Source organism: Bos indicus x Bos taurus, chromosome 17 (assembly GCF_003369695.1).
Source record: "Bos indicus x Bos taurus breed Angus x Brahman F1 hybrid chromosome 17, Bos_hybrid_MaternalHap_v2.0, whole genome shotgun sequence".
NCBI classification, from domain to species: domain Eukaryota; kingdom Metazoa; phylum Chordata; class Mammalia; order Artiodactyla; family Bovidae; genus Bos; species Bos indicus x Bos taurus.
The window spans coordinates 32619648-32640200 of NC_040092.1; the positions used below are offsets into that span (position 1 = coordinate 32619648).

At 46.4% G+C, this 20553-nt stretch overlaps 1 protein-coding gene across 6 annotated transcripts in view; it reads left to right on the plus strand.

The window, feature by feature from the left end:
• FNIP2 (folliculin interacting protein 2) overlaps positions 1–20553 on the plus strand; it is a 126396-nt gene that overhangs the window by 78655 nt on the left and 27188 nt on the right. For 5 of the 6 annotated variants that reach the window (XM_027567242.1, XM_027567244.1, XM_027567245.1 and 2 more), the window contains 5 exons: positions 7813–7942; positions 14154–14355; positions 14627–14715; positions 17370–17516; positions 17632–17801. In XM_027567242.1, coding sequence (XP_027423043.1) covers positions 7813–7942; positions 14154–14355; positions 14627–14715; positions 17370–17516; positions 17632–17801 — 738 coding nt within the window. Of the gene's footprint in view, positions 1–4365; positions 4613–7812; positions 7943–14153; positions 14356–14626; positions 14716–17369; positions 17517–17631; positions 17802–20553 lie in introns of those variants that run through there. The other variant, XM_027567246.1, reaches the window with a different exon arrangement.

A 20553-nucleotide genomic window follows, 5' to 3' on the forward strand; every position in this document is an offset into this window, starting at 1 on the left:
TGTGTGGTGCTGTAGTGGTGGGTGCGTGTCATGATCTGTCCAGACAGCGTGGGATATGTACCCAGGAGTGAACCCCCGTGAAGCTCTGGACTCTGGGTGGTCAGTCACAGCAGACATGCCCTCTGGTGGGGATGCTGCTCTTGGGGAAGGCTGTGCATGTGAGCACCTGTGCATACTCTGCACCTGCCACTCCCGTTTTGTGGTGAACCTGAAACTGCTCTAAAAATGCAGTCTGTTTTTCTTTTCTTTTTCTTTCTTTTTTCGGCCACACTGTATAGCGTGTGGGAATTTAGATCCCTGACCAGGGATGGCATCCATGTTCCCTGCAATGAACCTCTGGACCACTAGGGAAGTCCCCTGAAGTCTGTTTTTAAAAATTGGTATGTTTTGAAATCTTGATGAGAAGAACATTGTCTTTTCATTCAGGGGGTTTTAAAGAAATTTTATTAAAACTGAAAAGTTACCTGTGGTGCTTTTGAGGACTGTATGTAGTCTTAAAGTAATTCTATGGTTTGGGAGCTAAATGTGTTTTAATCAGAATTTGATTTGCCAATTAACTTGTTTGGTTTATTAAAAAAGACGTCTTCCTATCAGACAATAATTGACCTTTTAAGTACTTCAGCTCTTCTGTGATTAGAAACACAACTGCTGAACTTTAAAGAACTTTATATTTTTCAAGTGTTTAATAAGCAGAAACTCTTAAGAGAAGTACTGTTAGTGTTACAGTCAACAAAAGCTGTTGTCGTGTACTGTTTTAGTTGTAGTACCCTCTGTATCAAACTGGGAGAAAGGGTTCAGGCTCAGAGCCACACTGCTACCATCACCGTCACCACCATCACCACCTCCAACATCACCACCATCATCACCACCACCACCGCCACCACCACCATCACCACCACCACCGCCATCATCACCACCACCGCCGCTGCCATCATCACCACCATCACCTCCACCACCATCACCATTACCACCACCACCATCATCACTTCCACCATCAAAGTGAAAGTGTTAGTCACTAAGTCGTGTCTGACTCTTTTTGACCCCATGGGCTATAGCCTACCAGGCTCCTCTGTCCATGGGTTTCTCCAGGCAAAAATACTGGAGTGGATTGCCATTCCTTTCTCCAGGGGATCTGCCTGACCCAGGAATCGAACCTGCATCTGCTACGTTGCAGGCAGATTCTTTACCATCTGAGCCACTAGGCTTCCCTGTCAAACATAAAAAAGACTTAAAATGAAGAGGTGGGGAGAAAATCCTTATGCTCTCTATACAGTTTTGACCATAGGAAGCTTTTTAACAAATTCAGGTTTTGAACTCTCTAGAAATTTTTTTTCTAATGTTTTGGGTCTGCTGTGCTTGTTGATTGAGACAGACATCATGAAGCAACTTTTCTTGAGAATCTTATGCACCAGACGTTTTTGTTGGATGTGAGGAGAGATCAGTAATCAAGTAGACATGTAGTTTATATTCAACAGAGAAGACACAGAGAAAGACAATAAAATGTAGGCAGGCTTCAGTCACCACCAGAGTGCTTGCTCAAGGAATGCCTCTCCTGGAAGCTGAAGTCTCAGTTGACTCAAGCACCTTGCTAACTTGCTTGGTGAAGACCAGAGCAGAGAACATGTTAAACTTTGGGGGCTGCTGGGGCAGAGCCCAGGGTTGGGAACAGGCTTTGCAAGTTTGTGTGTGGGCAGCATAAAGACTGCTATGTACTGGGAACAGAGGGAGGCTGGACGCAGTGAGGGGAGAGTCTGCAAGCTGAGCTTGAAGAGAAAATAGAGGTCTGGTCACATTAGCCTGTTGTAGGACTGGAAAAGGTCAGTTTTCATTGCGATCCCAAAGAAAGGCAATGCCAAAGAATGCTCAAACTATCGCACACTTGCACTCATCTCACACGCTAGTAAAGTAGTGCTCAAAATTCTCCAAGCCAGGCTTCAGCAATATGTGAACCGTGAACTTCCAGATGTTCAAGCTGGTTTTAGAAAAGGCAGAGAAACAAGAGATCAAATTGCCAGCATCCACTGGACCATTGAAAAAGCAAGAGAGTTCCAGAAAAACATCTATTTCTGCTTTATTGACTATGCCAAAGCCTATGACTGTGTGGATCACAATAAACTGTGGAAAATTCTGAAAGAGATGGGAATACCAGACCACCTGACCTGCCTCTTGAGAAATCTGTATGCAGGTCAGGAAGCAACAGTTAGAACTGGACATGGAACAACAGACTGGTTCCAAATAGGAAAAGGAGTACGTCAAGGCTGTATATTGTCACCCTGCTTATTTAACTGCTATGCAGAGTACATCATGAGAAACGCTGGACTGGAAGAAGCACAAGCTGAATTCAAGATTGCCGGGAGAAATATCAATCACCTCAGATATGCAGATGACACCACCCTTATAGCAGAAAGTAAAGAAGAACTAAAGAGCCTCTTGATGAAAGTGAAAGAGGAGAATGAAAAAGGCTTAAAACTCAACATTCAGAAAACGAAGATCATGGCATCCGGTCCCATCACTTCATGGCAAATAGATGGGGAAACAGTGGAAACAGTGGCTGACTTTATTTTTCCGGTCTCCAAAATCACTGCAGATGGTGATTGCAGGCATGAAATTAAAAGACGCTTACTCCTTGGAAGGAAAGTTATGACTAACCTAGACAGCATATTAAAAAGCAGAGACATTACTTTGCCGTCTACTCAAAGCTATGGTTTTTCCAGTGGTCATGTATGGATGTGAGAGTTGGACCATAAAGAAAGCTGAGCGCCCAAGAATTGATGCTTTTGAACTGTGGTTTTGGAGAAAAGTCCAAGACTCCCTTGGACTGCAAGAAGACCAAAGCAGTCAATCTAAAAGGAAAGTAGCCCTGAATATTTATTGGAAGGACTGATGCTGAAGCTGAAACTCCAACACTTTGGCCACCTGATGCGAAGAGCTGACTCATTGGAAAAGTGTCTGACGTGGGGAAAGATTGAGGGCAGGAGGAGAAGGGGATGACAGAGGATGAGATGGTTGGATGGCATCACCGACTCAATGGACATGGGTTTGGGTGGACTCCGGGAGTTGGTGATAGACAGGGAGGCCTGGCGTGCTACGGTTCATGGGGTCGCAAAGAGTTGGACACGACTGAGCGACTGAACTGAACTGAGTTTTGGCGCGAGTGTGTCCGTAAACAAAGACACCTCATCTGTTCTGTCCAAGCTGTGCAAGAGATGGAGGACTTGGGGCTTCTGCGGGTTCCTCCGCCCAGGTGTCTCCTGCCAGTGAGGGCTATCTGGCAAGTCCAAACCTGCACTCTAGACCCAGATGTTTGCTGCAGTCCTGCCTCTGCACTGTCCCAGGTGTGCTGTCAGGTCGGAGAGCACATGACTCCATTTTGCAGCAGCATCAACCAGCCAAACTCACAGTTCTTCCCATTGGAGGAATCGTAGCAGCTTCTGAGTGTTTGAGTTTGCATTTCCTTTTCCAATGTTGAGTTTGCCCCTGTGGACTCACCACATTCTGGTTGTGTTTTGTAATTCCTTGGGGATTTTTGCTTGCTGCTGCTTTTCCCATGAAGAGTAAGCTCCCCTAGGGCAGAGACCCAGCTACTGAGTCACGCTGACTGCTCCATCCCCAGTAGCCTGAATCCTGCCTGACATATAGGAGATGTTCAGTGGATCCTTGAATGGTGGGGGGAACATGTTCCCCATATATACGAGGAGGAGTACATACAGATTTTTAAAAGAGACACACTCAGATGATCTAGTCATTTTCCTGGGGAACATCTGATAACGCCCTTTCCATGACTGGCTCTTGCTGAGTTTTAGGTTTAGTTGAGATGTACCATTTTCACAAGGGTGTTCTTGGACCACTGACTGGAGAATAAACCTTTGTCCTGGTTTCGTAAAGAAAATCATGTGAACTTAGCACTCTCTGTTATCATCTTGTTTATTTACTCCATGCATGCAGGCTTGTTAAGGACAGAGCTTGTTAAGAACTTTCTGTGCTGTAACTTTCTGCCTCAGACCCAGGTAGTGCCAGGAACTTAGTAGGTGCTCCGTCAAAGTTGAGCAAATGGAATTAAGAGTTTCAGGGTGTTGTCACTTTGAATCCAGATTTTGTCAGATTATCACTACAGTAAGCTCTCCAAATAGCAGACGTATTTCCAGATAAAGCTGAATCCTTATCTTGAACAAAACAGGTCAAGAAGAGCCAGCAGTTGACATTTTTAAGCCTATAGATGTATTCTTTTTTCTTATCGCTAATTTCTGTAGGAATACATAGACACTTATTTAAGAGCCCTCCTCTGTCGGGGGTGGGGATGCAAGCATAAATTGTTTTCTTATTCATGTGCAAAACTCCAAAAATCTTTGCAGTCTGTGTGCATTAGCATTTGTGCTAATTATAAAAGTATTCTAAAAAGAAGAGCGATACTAAAAATATTAAGAAGTGTCAGACATAGCACTTTTAAAGCTGAAGCTGAGGCTGTGAATAATTTAACTGAAAGTCGCACGTTTTACAACCGAGGCACCAACTTGTGGAGCTGACAGGAAGCATGGTGTGGGCTGGGACCTACCCTATGGAACTCCTGTGCAGAAGCTCTTTGGTGTCCTGGAGATGCCAGGCCCACAGTGAAGTGAGTGAACTAGCCGGGGAAGCCCACTCTGCCCTGGGGATGGGGACAAGCGCCTCAGCAGCATCCAGGCTGCACTCCCTTGTAGACCATGGCCCAGCCCATAGCCACACGTACTAAATGGGGATTGAATCCATCCTTTTCTCATGAAAATGGCAATAGGCTACAAGGTAAAATGAGGCCTGTTCTTGTGTCTGAGAGTTGTCGCTGTATCATTTGCTAAAACGTATGATTGACTACGGGCTTCCCAGGTGGCATTAGTGGTAAAGACTCCGCCTGCCGATGCAGGAGACCCAGGAGATGCAGGTTTGATCCCTGGGTTGGAAAGATCCCCTGGAGGAGGGCATGGCAACTCACTCCAGTATTCTTGCCTGGAGAATCCCATGGACAGAGGAGCCTGGTGGGCTACAGTCCATGGGGTCGCACAGAGTCGGATATGACTGAAACAATGCAGCATGCACGCATGATTGACTACATACACTACAGTACTTTTGCATAAAAGTCCTCCTATGTGATATCAAAATGCATTTTTAAAATACTTATTTTATTTATTTGGCTGTGTTGGTAATTGTGGCACTCGAGATTTTTTTTTTTTAAGTTGTGGCACATGGAATCATGAGTTGCAGCATGTGAACTCTTAGTTGTGGCCTGTAGAATCTAGTTCCCTGACCAGGGATTGAATCTGGGCCCTCTGCATTGGGAACACAGAGTCTTAGCCACTGGGCCACCAGGGAAGCCCCCAGAATATTTTTCAGGAAATGTTGGAGAACGCTCAGCCAGCCTTTAGCTTATGTTTTTATTACAATTATTATTCCGCATTCTATAGTACGGATAAAGGGAACATCCTCCTTGGTTTTTTTATTTTAATTTTTTGCTTTTCTTTTTCATGTCTCTATTACAAGTTCTCAGTTCGTTTCACAATTAACTATTCAGAAGTAATGACCTTTTAGTAGTACTCTGAAATGTCTTACCTGGCCCACCTTTTCTAAGAATTGTCAGAGAGTGAGTAGGTAACATTTACTGTATGGGCACTGGCTGAGTGTTTTACATGTATTGATTTGTTTAATCCTCACAGGAACTGTGTGAAATAGGTCAGTGGTTTTTAAAGCTTTCTTTTGTCTGCCACCCACACTAATGCATTTCACATCATGATCCAGTAACAAACATCTTTATATATGACAAACAAAAGTGTCATAAATTAGTGTTAACACTGCCCTCTATTTCCATTCATACTTCTCTTTTAAAATACCGGTTTTGATCTGCTAAATAATTTATAACCCACTAGCAGGTTGCAGCTCTCACGAAACATACTGAGGTGTGCTCCTTTACTGCTCCTGTTTTATGGATGAGAAAGCTGACAGGTTAAGTGAACCACCCACGTGTCCCAGACAGTGAGCCACAGAGCTGGGATTTGAAGGAGGGCCTGGGTCTTACTCCTCCTCTACTGAGCAGAAGAATCTTGCAGCTGTAGGACTTCCAGAGGGTTTCCCAGGTGGTACAGTCGTAAAGAACCTGCCTGCTAATGCAGGAGACGCAGGAGACTTGGGTTTGATTCTTGGGTCAGGAACATCCATGGAGGAGGGCATAGCAACCCACTCCAGTGTTCTTGCCTGGAGAATCCCGTGGACAGAGGAGCCTGATGGGCTACAGTCCATGGGGTCACAGAGAGTCAACACAACTGAGCACACAGCATGAGCATGACTTCCAGAAGACAGTGTCCTTAGCTCATCCCATCCTGCTTTTGTGACAGGGTAGGGACAAGTATTTATAATGCGAGTGCTGCATCTCAATGGTGTCCTCCACCTGCCAAGAAGAAGATGATGTGCTCAGCATAAGACCAGGCACCCTGAGATTTGGAAATAGGGAACGAGGATCTTCTGGATCTTATAGGGGATTTTAAGAACTTGGGAGTGGAGCAGACATGTCTAATTAGGATTTTTTTCATTAAGTAGTATTCTCTTACTTTGAGGAAGAACTCTATCTCCCTTCAAAATTCTCAACAGAATTACCTACTCACTGATACTTGAAATGGGGATTTGAATTTGGAGGTGTAAGTCCAGCCTCAAGGCTGAAACCAGGCCAGCCTCACCTGGCAGCACTTCAGTGCAGAGGTGCCATACGTTCAGCAAACCTGTGTTAATTGTCCGTTGTGTCCCAGGCACATCCTGGATACAAGGGATCCACAGATGAATAAGCTCTACCTTCCCTGTGCATGCGGACTGGATCAGAAGAAGAGCATCTCATGGATGCTTACAGCACCTCTGCTGTGGACAAGGAAGCCTAGATTGTTAGCTTCGCACCCTTGTGGCTGGGGGTTCTCTGGTCTTGCAGCCGTCAGCTCCATGCAGGGCCACCACGCGCTGCACAGTGCTTGGCACATTGCAGATGCTTGCCGGGCAGCCAGGCAACCCTTGCAGGATTTCAGAACTCACGCTGGGGACTCAGCGTATTTCCATCTGCCTGTGAAAGTAGAAATAAAAACATGATGGCTCACGTGGAGAAGCTGCCTTCCAGTGGTGTCCACGAGCATGGTATACTGCGCTTAGTGAAGTCAGTACCTGTGTCTGAAAACGTCGACTGGCTGCCTGTCACATTCCATCCCCTTCTCTACCTGACCCAGTAACTTGGGGAGGTAAAAGGAGAAAAAGTCTGCCTCCTCCAGCATTCCAACCCCACATGCACATATTCCTCTTTCACAGCAAGGGAGTGGCAGTGGGCCGGGCCTGGGGGCAAATGCTATGCATTTAGGGCTGGGGGTGCAGGAGAGGCAATGCTGTGTGGAGGAACTACCTTTCTGCCTGGATTTCACCTCTAAATAGAGTGAAGAAGCAGTCAAGAGAGGTTAATGTGTGTGAGTAAACGCTGTGTAGGGCATTGGTTACCCGGCAGCAATAGCAATAGTTCTGTGGAACACTGTATCAGAAATCTTCAGTGTGCACTCTGAGTGGATGAGTAATAATTGTTTGCATTTGTAAGTGAGGTCTGGTCATGGATGCAAGGCTCTGTCTGTGGCCCCTGTTCCTTTTGACTTGTTTCCCCTTTTATGGGATATTTTCTCACAGTACAGAAGTCCTAGGGAGGTCTCCCCCTGCTGGGTGTGGCCTGTAGAACCACAACAGTTAGGATCCTGGGCTTGTGCTTTTTGTGTAGGTTCATGCAGGCTCCTTGAGTTCAACTCTCACTTTCCAGTCTTCTTCTTGCAGCCTCCCTGAGCAGCCTTCTGATCACACCGTTCCCGTCTCCAAGCTCCTCCACTTCCTCGTCCAGCAGCTACCAGCGCCGCTGGCTTCGGAGCCAGACCACAAGCTTGGAAAATGGCATCATCCCCAGGAGGTAAGCTGGGTCCCCCTTGCTGCAAGGGGCACCCAGGTGGCCAGCTAGGGGGTGCCCGCAGACACCGCGTTCACCTGCCATCCCTGGGAAAGTGTGAAAGCTTTCCACTCAGCTTCGGCTCAGCCTGGAAGTTTACAAGTTGAGGGTCCAGGAAAGACACTGGGAATATCTGGGTAGATCTGTGTTGATTTAAAGTGAGTACATTCTCTGTTTGTACTGGCTCCCCTCCGGGAGTAGCTTGTGTAAGTGAGAAGGCTGGAATAAATCTTGGCTTACGGTGACATAGTATGGTCTTTGAAAATATATGAACCCAAGAATGGTAACATACACTTTTTTTTTTTTTTTGGTAAAACTTAAATTCTTAAACAGTCATGAGTTTGATTATGAATAGAGATGGTACCAAGATATCCTTTGCCTTTATTTCAGTTGGTTTCAGATCTAAAGTTTAGTTACATTGCAAAATGTACATTTTTGACTTATGATGATGTTACATCAATAGCTTCCAATCTCTTCTTCATAAAACCCACAACTTAAAAGGGAATGAAGATGGTTGTCCCTATAAAATCCAGACGACAGTCGGTTGACTTAGTAAGTTGAGTTGTGAGTAGCATGTATAGGGTTTGTGAGGGAGTGAAGAGTCAGCTGCACAACTGCATTTCAGAAGTTCGTGAAATCGCACAGGTAAATAATGGTATAAAGAAGATAAATGCTTAGAGAGGGTAGAGTGTTTGGAGCTTGGGAGAGAGAGGCAGCATTCTGGAGGTCCTGGGGCTTGGGGAACCTTCATGGAAGTGGTCCTGAAAGAACCAGAGATGGGGGGCTGAGACATGTAGAGGGCGTCAGGCTGCCAGCACCCTCTTCTCCCAAAATTAACATCACGTGTTAATGTTTCTTTTTAAAAAATTATGCTCCAGGCATTTTGAGAACAACCTATAAAATGAGTGTAAGGCTTTTCCATTAAAAGTATTTTACTTTCAGGACTTTCCTGATGGTTCAGCAGTTAAGATTGCTCACTCCCAATGCAAGGGACCTGGGTTCAATCCCTGGTCAGGGAACTAGATCCTACATGCTGCAACTAAGTCTCAGCACAGCCAAATAAATAAATATATTAAAAATATTTTACTTTCAAAATATAATAGGAATAATAGTGATCCATGACTATTAACATAAACTTATAAATTGCAAAAAAAAGTTTGGATGCAGTCATTTTATATAATCAGTAGTAATACTTCATATGATATCTTGACTCATAAGATTTTTCTGGCTCACTTTTCTGCAGATTCATTTGTTTAGGTCATCAGAATTTGTATGTCAGTTGGCATAATTGAAAGCGGTGTTAGCTGCTCCTTTCAAATGCCAAGATGGCAGATAATTTTTGATAATTTTTTTATTTTGGGAAAGCTCATTTTGTTTATTGTAACAGTTACTGGAATTGTATAGATCATAACAACATTGAGATAAACTTTTAATAAACTTTAAAAATATAAATTTTAGTATGTCTAGATAAGATTATTCTTATGGAGAAGTTTTGCTAAAGATGTTATTCTTCACACATATCCATTTTGTATGTCTGAATTCAGTTTTAAATGTAAATTTATACAAGATTATTTTAATGTTTCCTCTGCCAATTCCTGCAACTTATGGAGGTCTTACAAGAAATTAGAAGTGTCTTTGTGCATTGCATGTAATTCAGAATGCCTGTTTATGCATTCTATACTATGTTGTCAATTATATGGAAAATTAATTTTAAAATAGGCTTCCTTATTAATAATTTCATCATCTAAAGCTTCATCTAGAAAGTAATGGGTATTTTCTATCCAGTGAAACAAGCTCTACACTTGATTTCTATTTCTGTGCTTGTATTTGCTTGGCAGTGTTGCTGCAGTTTTCAAAATGAGAGATTAAAAACTCTTTGAAGAACTCTAGTAACTCCCTGATGTATTAATACTTTACTGCATTGTCCACTGTAGGCTCTTCTTTGTGATAATTTACTGCCCTGGGGCTCAAGACAAAGAGCTGAGTATTTTTGTAGACCCCACAAGGGCGGGCTCTGATGATAGATAGACAAGCTGCCTCCACTATGTCTCGCCCAAGTCCTTTCCCTCTCCCACAGCCGTGACCTCTGCTGCCACCACCTGGGATCTGCTGGCCCAGGTCCCAGCCTTGCCACCTGGGGCCTCGTGGCACCTGGGTTCTGGCGTGTGGGTATGTGCCTGCCCCCAGGCTGACTGCCCAGCGTCCAAGTTCCCCGTGTGCTCAGCTGCCTGGCATCTGTGTGCGTGCCCGTGTGCATGCGTCATCACCCCATCAGACTTCACTTAGAGAGCACAAGTTAAAGGTGACCCAGTTAGGGATCAAGATCGTACCCACTGAATATTACCTCAAGCTTCTTCTGAGAGCAGCCCTGCGAGGGGGCACAGCCTGGGCTGGCCCTGGGCTTGTCCTGTCTGACACCCAGGATGGAAGGGCTGCAGGGACTCAGCACCTATCACTGCCTGTGAAGATCCTTCAGTTACAGGGGTGTCGCCCATCTCCATTGTGGCAGCACCCTTGTGGGAGTGGGGATTAGTCTCTGACTCTGGACCAGAGAACAGTGGATGCCAGAGATGTGATTGCTTCTGCTCTGAGGGAAAAGTCACAGCAAAGACTTCATTCCAGAGAGAGTTCAGGGTGGCCAGGGGGGATCTTCACAGTCCATAGTGTTGGTTGCTCGTGGACACCCACACCTCGGGGCCCTGCCATCCCACCCGGGGAGCTTTGGTGCCTGGAGACAGGGCAGGCGGAGTCGGGGGCAGTTTACCAGCTGATGCAGAGGTGCTGCCAGAGGGGTGTGGGAGAGAGGCTGCAGAGATTTCCCTGCTTAGTGGGGCTGTTGAAACCCTGAAGAAGCAGCTGTAATGTGCCAGAAAGGCTGCTGACTTGAATTATAAAACGAGTAACCAGAGTTGCTGATGAGATGTTCTTTGACCTATAGAAATGGTGATTTCATATATTCCAGTGTAATCCACAGATTCAGTGTAAGTTCAGATGACGTAAGCAGTTAGGCTAAGCAGTCCTGAGATCAGCTACGGGTCACTGAGATGTACTTAAATAGTAGAGTTTTGGCTTCATTTAGGTTCTTGAAGTATTCATAACGTATGTAAATGCTGTTCATAAGTGTCAACAAAGTTCTATTTGGTTTCTTTAATAAGAAAAATTCAGTGTGTAGCTTGGCCTTCCCTTGACTTGAAGGCCTGTCAGCTGTGTGATTGCTCCCCACCCCTCCCCTCAGTGCTTCAGCTGGGTGACCCCAGCAGATGGATCAGACGTGGGGCCAGAGCCCTGGGCATTCCCAGTGTCCAAGCAGTGAGCCAGGGCCAGCAGACAGAAGCCCTGGGCTCTAATTGCAGCGTGGTCACTGAAAACCTTTCTGTTCTGAAGCAAGTCAGTTACTCTGCCTCAGTTTCCATGTTTGCAAAATGGACTGTGTATCTCACCTAGTGCCCTGACGGTAAAGCTATGGTAAAGTATTTGTGTGCATAGTTAAATGTTGAAAAACACTTTGAAGCATGCTGTCATGTAGGTTGATCTTAAAAGCATATTTACAGTAATACTCAGCCATAAAAAGAAAGGAATGTGAGTTAGTTGTAGTGAGGTGGATGAACCAAGAACCTGTTATACAGAGTGAAGCAAGTCAGAAAGAGAAAAACAAATATCATAAATATCATATATTAATGCATACATATGGAATCTAGAAAAATAGTACTGATGAACCTGTTTATAGGGAAGAAATGGAGATGCAGAGGCAGAGAACAGACTTGTGAGCGTAGCAGGGGAAGGAGCGGGTAGGACAAGCTGGGAAAGCAGCACGTGTGAAATAGCTAGTGGAGAGCTGCTGTGTAATGTGACGCAGGGAGCTTAGCCTTGCGCTCTGTGCTTACCTACAGGGCTGGGATAGAGAGGGAGGGAGTCTCAAGAGGGAGGGGATATGTATATCATTATGACTGATTCGAGTCGTCGTATGGCAGAAACCAACACAACATTGTAAAGCAATTTTCCTCCAATTAAAAAAAAATGATCCCAAGCTTAAAAAAAGTATATTTGTAAATACCACATGGCCTGATTTATTCCCGTTTGCATGGCCAATCCAAGACTACTACAGACTGAAGGAAACTCAGCTGCTTTAGAGTTCAGGGGAGCAAGTGAGAGCCAACACGCTGTTAGAGCTGCGGGTGATTCTCAGAAATTCAGCAGGTGGCACCGTCTGCTGTGCTGACTGGAGTTGGTTACTGTTTTCAGGGTGGAACTAGAGCTGACTCAGACATCTGAAGAGAGCTCGATGGTCACTGCAATTTGATTATTAGAGACCACATTGACCAAGACATGCAGACTGATGTAGGCATTCTTACTTTTGCAAAAAGGAGGGAAGTAGGAGATGACAAAGAAGAAAGGGTTGCAAGAAAGGATTGGTGTAACATAAGCTCAGAATTTCCTCTACAGAATACAAATAAACTGGTGCAGAGAATCAAAGTTATTGGACAGGTACTGTGGGAAAAAAGAGGGAGCATTGTATGAAATTAAGTAAAATCGTAAGAGCGCCTCGACAGTTTCTTTCTGCCAAGCAAATAATTAGGATCTAGGGGTTTCTCAGAGAAAGCAGTTGCTGGTTTATTTCAATGCCTAACATTTACAAGAGCACTGGGAGACCGTGTCCTTCCCCTGGCGTGTCTGTGAGTGAAGTCTTTTACTGATGTATCAGCCACATCAGTGACATGATCCTCTGAGGTCTGAACACGATGCCTGTCTCCTTTCCTTTTTTATCTCATTTTAAAAGAGATAGCTTTCTTGACCATAAAACTTCTGATGTGTGTATGTTTTTAAAATGTGGGTATGTTCGAAATCTCCTGTGAGTAGAGCACTAAATAACAAGTTAAAGACCGGGAATGAGGCTGCCTGCCTTGAGTTCTGCCAGCAGACGTGGCCATCGGGGTGTAGTTTGTACTAAGGGACGTGAAGGAGGCAGCGTCCTCCTGTGCTTAGCAACAGACGAAGCTGAACACTAGGGTCAATGAGAAAGATTTACTGCAAAACCTACCTTGTGCCATGCTAGGCTCTTTCATTTGCAGTGTGATGTCACTTGCTTCGGGACTTCCTAAAGGTGGCGCTAGTGGTAAAGAACCCGCCTGCCAGTGCAGGAGACATAGATGTGGGTTCTATCCCTGGGTCAGGAAGATCCCCTGGAGCAGGAAGATCCCCTGGAGCAGCGCATGGCTACCCACTGCAGTATTCTCACCTGGAGAATCCCACGGACAGAGGAGCCTGGTGGGCTACAGTCCATAGCTTCGCAAAGAGTTGTACATAACTGAAGCAACTTAGCATGAATGCACATCCTTTGCTTTGGTGTTTTTTTTTTTAATAGAGAAAAAAAAAACAAAATAATTTAAAAAAATCTTTCACTCTTGCTGTTAGCAGCTACATGGTCATGTGCTGGTTTTTCAGAATAAAGGAGAGACCTGGATTGGCTGTATTTGTGAGGTTCATCACTTACAACAAATTGAATACATATTCAGTTTGTTGGCTTCATGCTTCTCTCATCCTAGAAGCAGAGTCTTTGCACAGAACGTTAAGTTGGTCCAGGTGCTAACTATAGTAGAAAAGAGGGGGCTCTTTCTTCTTGGAGGGTTTCCCGGAGAATGTTCAAGGTCACGTGGCTTAGTCTCAGCATTTAGAGGAGTAACTTCATCTAATAGTTTTAGTAACCTTGGGAAGGCAAGCCTTGGCTGCTAGTAAATGTCCAAACGCGATGTCCTGGTCACACAGTGGACTGCAGCAGACCTTCCCTTTCAGAGAGTCTTATCTACCGGCATCTATTAGCTAAAACTGAGAGCCTGTGTTTTGAGCCAACAGATGTTTCACACCCCTTCCAAAATACCACCAGTCTGATGTAACACAGTTCAAGGGAAAAGGACTAAGTGTCTAATAAGAGGGCACTTAAAATTACTTTCAGTTCTCACTGAAGTTTCTTTTCATGTTAGGATAACACTGAGTATCAAGTAGAGGTTTTCATTTTCACAATAGAATCTGATGGAGGAGGACGGCTTAGCAGGGGATGTGCTCTGAGTGAGGACCACATGCCCTGGTAGGCTGTCAGGGTGTCATCCTGGCTTCATGGCTCATTTTCACTGTGGTCCACTGACAGCAGGGCGACCCCTCAAACCCCTTCTCCTTCCAGGTCAATGGATGAGACGTTCAGCTTGGCCGAAGAAACCTGCAGTTCCAACCCGGCCATAGTCCGGAGGAAGAAGATTGCCATAAGCATCATCTTTTCACTGTGCGAGAAGGAAGAGGCACAGAGGAATTTCCAGGACTTCTTTTTTTCTCATTTCCCCCTGTTTGAATCTCACATGAACAGGCTGAAGAGTGCCATTGAAAAGGTACTGAAAGTACAGTACGTGGCCCCACAGGGCTGTAAGGGCGGCGGGCTCTCTCTACTGGATCGCTTTCCCGGGGCACGTGGATTGGTGGCAGCAGTGGTAGACAGATCCATAGGCACACTGATGCCAGTCAGCAGGTGCTCACTGCTTTGGGAAAGGGAATTACTGCCTCCCATGTGGGCTGTAACCTTGTCTCATGAATAAAGCCTGGTAGATGATTGTGAAGGAGTGTCGTCTCAGCATAAAGTGGCTTCTTTTCTCTCCACCGAAGGCCATGATTTCCTGCAGGAAGATAGCAGAGTCGAGTCTCCGTGTCCAGTTCTATGTCAGCCGTCTAATGGAAGCTCTGGGGGAGTTCAGGTAAGTTGACAGCGTTTGGCAAACCCAGCAAGGGACATTGTGGAGCAGCAACCTTGAACCTCCACATACGTGGAGACCATGACTCGGAATTCAGAGTTGGGGGCAAATTCCAACTAGGGGGCTGGCAGTTATTGGTTATTTTAGCCGCTCCTTCCTTGGAAGCTAAGGCCCAAAGGAGCAAAAAGTTTAAGTCACCAGCACCAAGTTATCCTCATGACTGCCTGAAGGACAGTCTTTGATCTGATTGTCTCTACCAGAATGAATGGAGAAAATTGATGTTCGTATGTCTTGTGTCATCTCACAAAAACCCTCAGAGTAAGCACTCTTGGCCCATTTTACAGATGCAGAAACTTGAAGCCCAGGTGTTCTTCCAGAGCGCAGGTGGGGAGAGTGTGTGTGTCAGGGACATCACACTCCAGTTTGTCAGGACCGTCCTGTGCACACCTGGTGTCCTCCCCGTGAGGGTCCTCCTCGGGACATAAATCACATGGTCACCCTAGTGTATCTTTACTCTGAGTTCCTGATTGATGACCTCTGTATCCTGGAGACCAGTTTTCTAGAGGTCCTGCCCCTTGTGTCAGGCAGAAAGGTGGTCTGCTCTGAGGGCAGGTGGGATTCACGATCACCAGGCTGAGCAGGGTTGTTGCAGCACTCCTTAGAGCCCGCTTCTTGGGTGGGGAGTGGAAGTCCCCTCTGAAACAGTCACGAGCTAATGAATGAATCTAACTGTTCCTCTCTAGCTGCATAACAAAAATGTTTACAATTCTTAGAACATTAGAAGGTTTTTGTGATGATTAAGGTAAAGGCTGGTGAACTCAGATGCTGTTTGAAGCAAAGTCTCCATCCAGTCTTTGCTGAGCCCTGAGTTATGTGTAAAGTACTCCAGTAACACATGACTCATTATCTGGGGTTGCTCAGACTAAGTCAGATGTTTAAGGAATATGTGCAGCTGTGTATTTCGGTGGCAGTGTGGTGACTAGTGAACTTCCTGCAGTGTAGGCGCCCTGGGGCTGCTGTGGCAGACTCCAGGCTGGCTTGTGCTAGAGCGTCTGCACACTTGTTTAATGAGAGGTCCAGATCTTAAAGTGCAGGATCAGAGGCCTCACTGTGGATGTATGGGTCTTGTTCTTACTTTAGCAAACCGCTGCTCAGAAACGATGACAGTATGGTGTGTTAGTGCTTGGAGGCCTTGGTTTCAGTAAGTGAACCCCAGGTCCATGTGGCTGTAACTTGTCCCTCCTGCCTGCTCAGAGATGCTCTGCTTTGTGCCAAGGCAGGATCCTGTGTGTCCCAGCTCCTTGATGCACATGACCCCAAACTGAGGTCAGAATATGCCTCGTGTATATTCACCAGGGAGAGGGGATGTGTCCTAACCTCAGAGGCAGAAAGGTGGTCTGCTCTGGGGGGCACGTGGGATTCATGGTCAACAGGCTGAGCAGGGCTGTTGCAGTGCTTCTTAAAGCCAGTTTCTCAGTGGGGAATGGAAGCCTAGGCTAAGTCGGTGTGCTCCCTGGAAAGACCCCTGTGAGCCACATGGGCTGGAGCAGAGCCCGCGGCACCAGGCGTCCTCATCGGAGTGTATGTCTGCTGCGAGGAACCTAGCTCCGCTACACCTCGGTTTCTTAATCTGTAAAATGATATGACTAGACTAATCAGTTTCCTAACAGCATACTGTCCTAAGAATTTGATTCTGTTAGTCCGTGTAACAATCTAGTAAATAATATAGTGAAGAAGAGACATTTATGTAGCTTTTTCATGTGAAGTGAATAAAGTGCTTTGGTTCAGAGAAGGAAGGTGCTGACGAGAAATTGGGAGAGTTGAGTTGCCTCTGGTCACATTTTCAGTCTAACATATTTGATTTTTCTTCCTTATATTTTTTTCCTGTAAAAATTGCCCTAGATTCTGACACAAGGCATCTTAAAGGATACTTTACATCAGTGTTCAGTATATGTTTCCTGAAAAGGGGTCTCTGCTGCAGCTGCTTAGCTTTTCCATTGTGCAAATGTACCGAAAGATAATAGGGAAATGATGCACATGGCCGTGTGCCAATAAAGCTTTATTTATAATAAAGGTCAGATTTGACCTGTACATTGTGTCCTTGTTTACCAACCCCTGTTTCATATTACTTTATTTGTAGTTTTCTGTTTAAAACATTTTATTATTGGAGTATAATTGCCTTACAAAGTTGTGTTAGTTTCAGCTGTACAACAGCGTGATTCAGCCATTAGTATGCGTATATGTCCCCTCCTTCTTGAGCTCCCCTCCCGCACCCCAATCCCACCCCTCTAGGTCATCGCAGAGCCCCGAGCTGAGCTCCCTGTGCTATACAGCAGCTTCCCACTAGCTGTCTGTTTTACAGACGGTAATGTATATATGACAGTGCTACTTTCCCAGTTCACCCCCAATCTCCTTCCCACACTGTGTCCACAAGTCAGTTCTCTTTGTCTGTGTCTCTATTCCTGCCCTGCACCTGACCCCTGTGTTATATTCTGCTTTGAATGCCTTAGGGGCTCCATAGATCCAGATGACTGTTTTCTTCTGGGTTCCTTTATGCAAAGGTCATCCACCACGACACCTGTAACAGTTCCCTGCTCCCCTTCTCTTCTGTAGAGGGACGACCTGTGACAGTTCCCTGCTCCCCTTCTTTTCTGTAGAGGGACGATCTGGAGCCTGTACTCCGTGCCCAGGATCGCCGAGCCCGTATGGCTGGCCATGATGTCCAGCACCCTGGAGAGGACCCAGCTGTGCCAGCGCTTCCTCAAGGAGTTTACACTCCTGATAGAGCAGATCAACAAGAACCAGTAAGGACGGCCCACTGGGGCCTTGCACGGCAGTTCCTCGCCCGTGTACGTGCTGTGGGTGACTGCCTCTTCCTGCGTTGACTCACTTGGTTATGTTTTCTCCCGTTTCTCCAAGGTTTTTTGCTGCCCTGCTGACTGCAGTCCTAACCTACCACCTGGCCTGGGTACCCACTGTCATGCCCGTTGATCACCCACCCATCAAAGCCTTCTCCGAGAAACGCACCTCTCAGCTGGTCAACATGCTGGCCAAGACACACCCGTACAATCCTCTCTGGGCACAGCTCGGTCAGTACCTGATGTGACCATTCAGAGGCCGCGTGGGGTGGAACTGAAGAAACAGCAACGTTTTCGGTTGATATTAGCCATCCTACCCAGTGATTCCCAGGTGTCACTGGGCTGGCAGGGAACAGGAGACTGGCCCACAGATTCTTCCTGTAAAGCAGGACCCTCACCCCACCAGAGCCTCATTCTGGTCTTCAAAGCCATGCAGGCCCTCTGGGTCCTCCCACATGGCAGCCACGGCTCCTCCTCTGGTGGGCTTCCTTAATGTTGGCACCACTGACACTTGGACCAGAAAATTTTTTGTTGGTTGTGGGGAGAGGGGCTGTCCGTGCCTGGTCAGACTTTTTTTTTTTTTGGTAATATTTATTTGGCTGTGCCAGGTCTTAGTTGTAGTGTGTGGAATCTAGTTCCCTAACCAGAGATGGAACCCAGGCCCCCTGCATTGGGAGCACAGAGTTTTAGCCACTGGACCACCAGAGAAATCCCTGGTCGGATGTTTAGCAGCATCACTGGCCTCTGTTCACCAGCTGCCAGTGAAAACCCCTCTTCCAAAGTTGTGATAGTGAAAAATGTCACCAGACATTGCTGAGTGTCCCATAGTGGGCAGGACACCCCCTGGTTGAGGCCCACTGCCCTAGAGAGGGTGGACTGGATAGGAGGAAAGTCAGAAAAAAGAAAGTAAGCACACGCTGTGATTCCATTACCTTTTAAGTTTGAGCTGAGGGCAGAGACCTTGTCTTTCTGTCCACCGCCCCCTGGGCTACTTCTCTGAGCTTCGCGCTCAGGCCTGGCACAGGGACCTGGCATGCCACGTGGTGGCTGGCGGAGCATGGGCTTGTGAGACCAGGGCTCAGGGTGGGAGAGGTGGGTGCCAGAGCCTCTCACCAGCAGAGCCTGCAGTGACCAGTCAGGGTTGCATACCTGCTCTGTCCCACGACCCCGTCTGTCGGCTGGACCCAGGTCTGGGATGCCAGGCAGCTCACTCTTGGGACTCCTGCTGCCTGTGGAGGAGGCAGGTTATATTGAGAATGTCCTGAGCACTCCTTTGGTGGGGTGGGCAGAAGCCAGCCCAGAGAGAGAGAGAGAGTGTGCAGTGTGGAGGGTGAGGGCCAGGGCCAGACGGCTGGACTAAAACCCTGCCTCCTGGGCAAGCAGCCTAACCTCCGTGCCTCTACTTCTCCGTCTGTGCTATGAGATGTTATGACTCACGGCTGCTGTGGGAACTCCACTGCTTATCTGTAAGTGGCCTTATTGTCCATTCTGCTGCTGCAGCTGTTGACATAGCAGGGGCCCCAGGAGATAGAGGAGTGAGTAGAGGGGGTTTTCAAGGAAGACACACTTGTTGTTCAGTCACTAAGTCATGTCTGACTCTTTGTGACCCCATGGACTGCACACCAGACTTCCCTTGTCCTTCACTATCTCCTGGAGTTTGCTGATTCACGTCCGTTGAATCGGTGATGCCATCCAACCATCTCATCCTCTGTCATCCCCTTCTCTTGCCCTCAATCTTTCTCAGCATCAGAGTCTTTTCTAGTGAGCTGGCTCTTTGCATCAGGTGGCCAAAGTATTGGAGCTTCAGCTTCAGCATCAGTCCTTCCAATGAATAGTCAGGGTTGATTTCCTTTAGGATGGACTGCTTTGATCTCTTTGCAGTCTAAAGGACTCTCAAGTCTTCTCTAGCACCACAGCTCAAAAGCGTCAGTTCTTCGGTGCACAGTTAGAAGGGCAGCATTTTCCAGAAAAGAATTGCAGACAGGGGACAGGCACAGCAGGCTTGGGAAAGAGCATATTCTAATAGTAATGAAATGAAAGCTGTCACTGTGAGCCACACTCTATTTCAGGTGCTTTCTGCACATACTAATTAATTAGAGTCTCATTCTCAATCTGTTGCTGCATCCTCACTATATTACAGATAATAAAGCTGTCTTTCTCTGTGCCCTGGGTCACGAAGTGTGTGAGGAGGAAGGAGGGTGTGTTTCCCACGTTAGGGGGATCCTAGGTGCAGATGAGTTAACTGAAGGATTTACGGGTGTCCTGAAGGGGTTTGCTACAGCCCTTCAGCACAGAGGAAGGAGCCGGGAGCCCAACTCCTGGGTCATTGGGTTCTTCCCAGGGAGGGCCAGGCACTGCCGTTCTGGTTGTGGACAACAGGCTTGAAGAAAAACTTATTCAGCAGTGACAGAAGGGGGCCAGATGTTTAGAAAACATGGTGTTTCTTGGTGCCCAGTCACCTATTTTAAAGGAACATGAATTGAGCGGTATACATTTAACTAGATAAGTATATTTCTACTTCGCTGTGCTTGCCATGTGAAGTTTAACTAATTGATATCAGTTCCATGTGTTTGGTATAACTAGGCAGAGTCCCTTCCTCTGGGCCCAAAATCCTCTTTCAAAGGAGAGCATATGTTCTCAGAAGTACCCCCCAGCATCCCAACAATCCAGCAGGGCCCGCTGTGGACAGACTGAGGACGGGGTGCAGCCTGGGGTACAGTCACAGGGGAGAGCTTTATGAAGCCAAGGGTTAAGTGATGGTTGGGTTTCCAGTATTACAGAACATTGAGGACTGTAATATTTTGACAGGGAGACACTTATTTCCAATGATTGTTATTATTATTTTTATTATTAAACATTTACCAAGTCACAGCAACCAGGAACATATAAATGCCCAGGAATATGCCTGGTGCTAATGTACTTGTAATCACAGTTCCTCAGTCAAAGAGAAGGTCTGTCTTGAATGATTTCAAGGCCCTTTTGA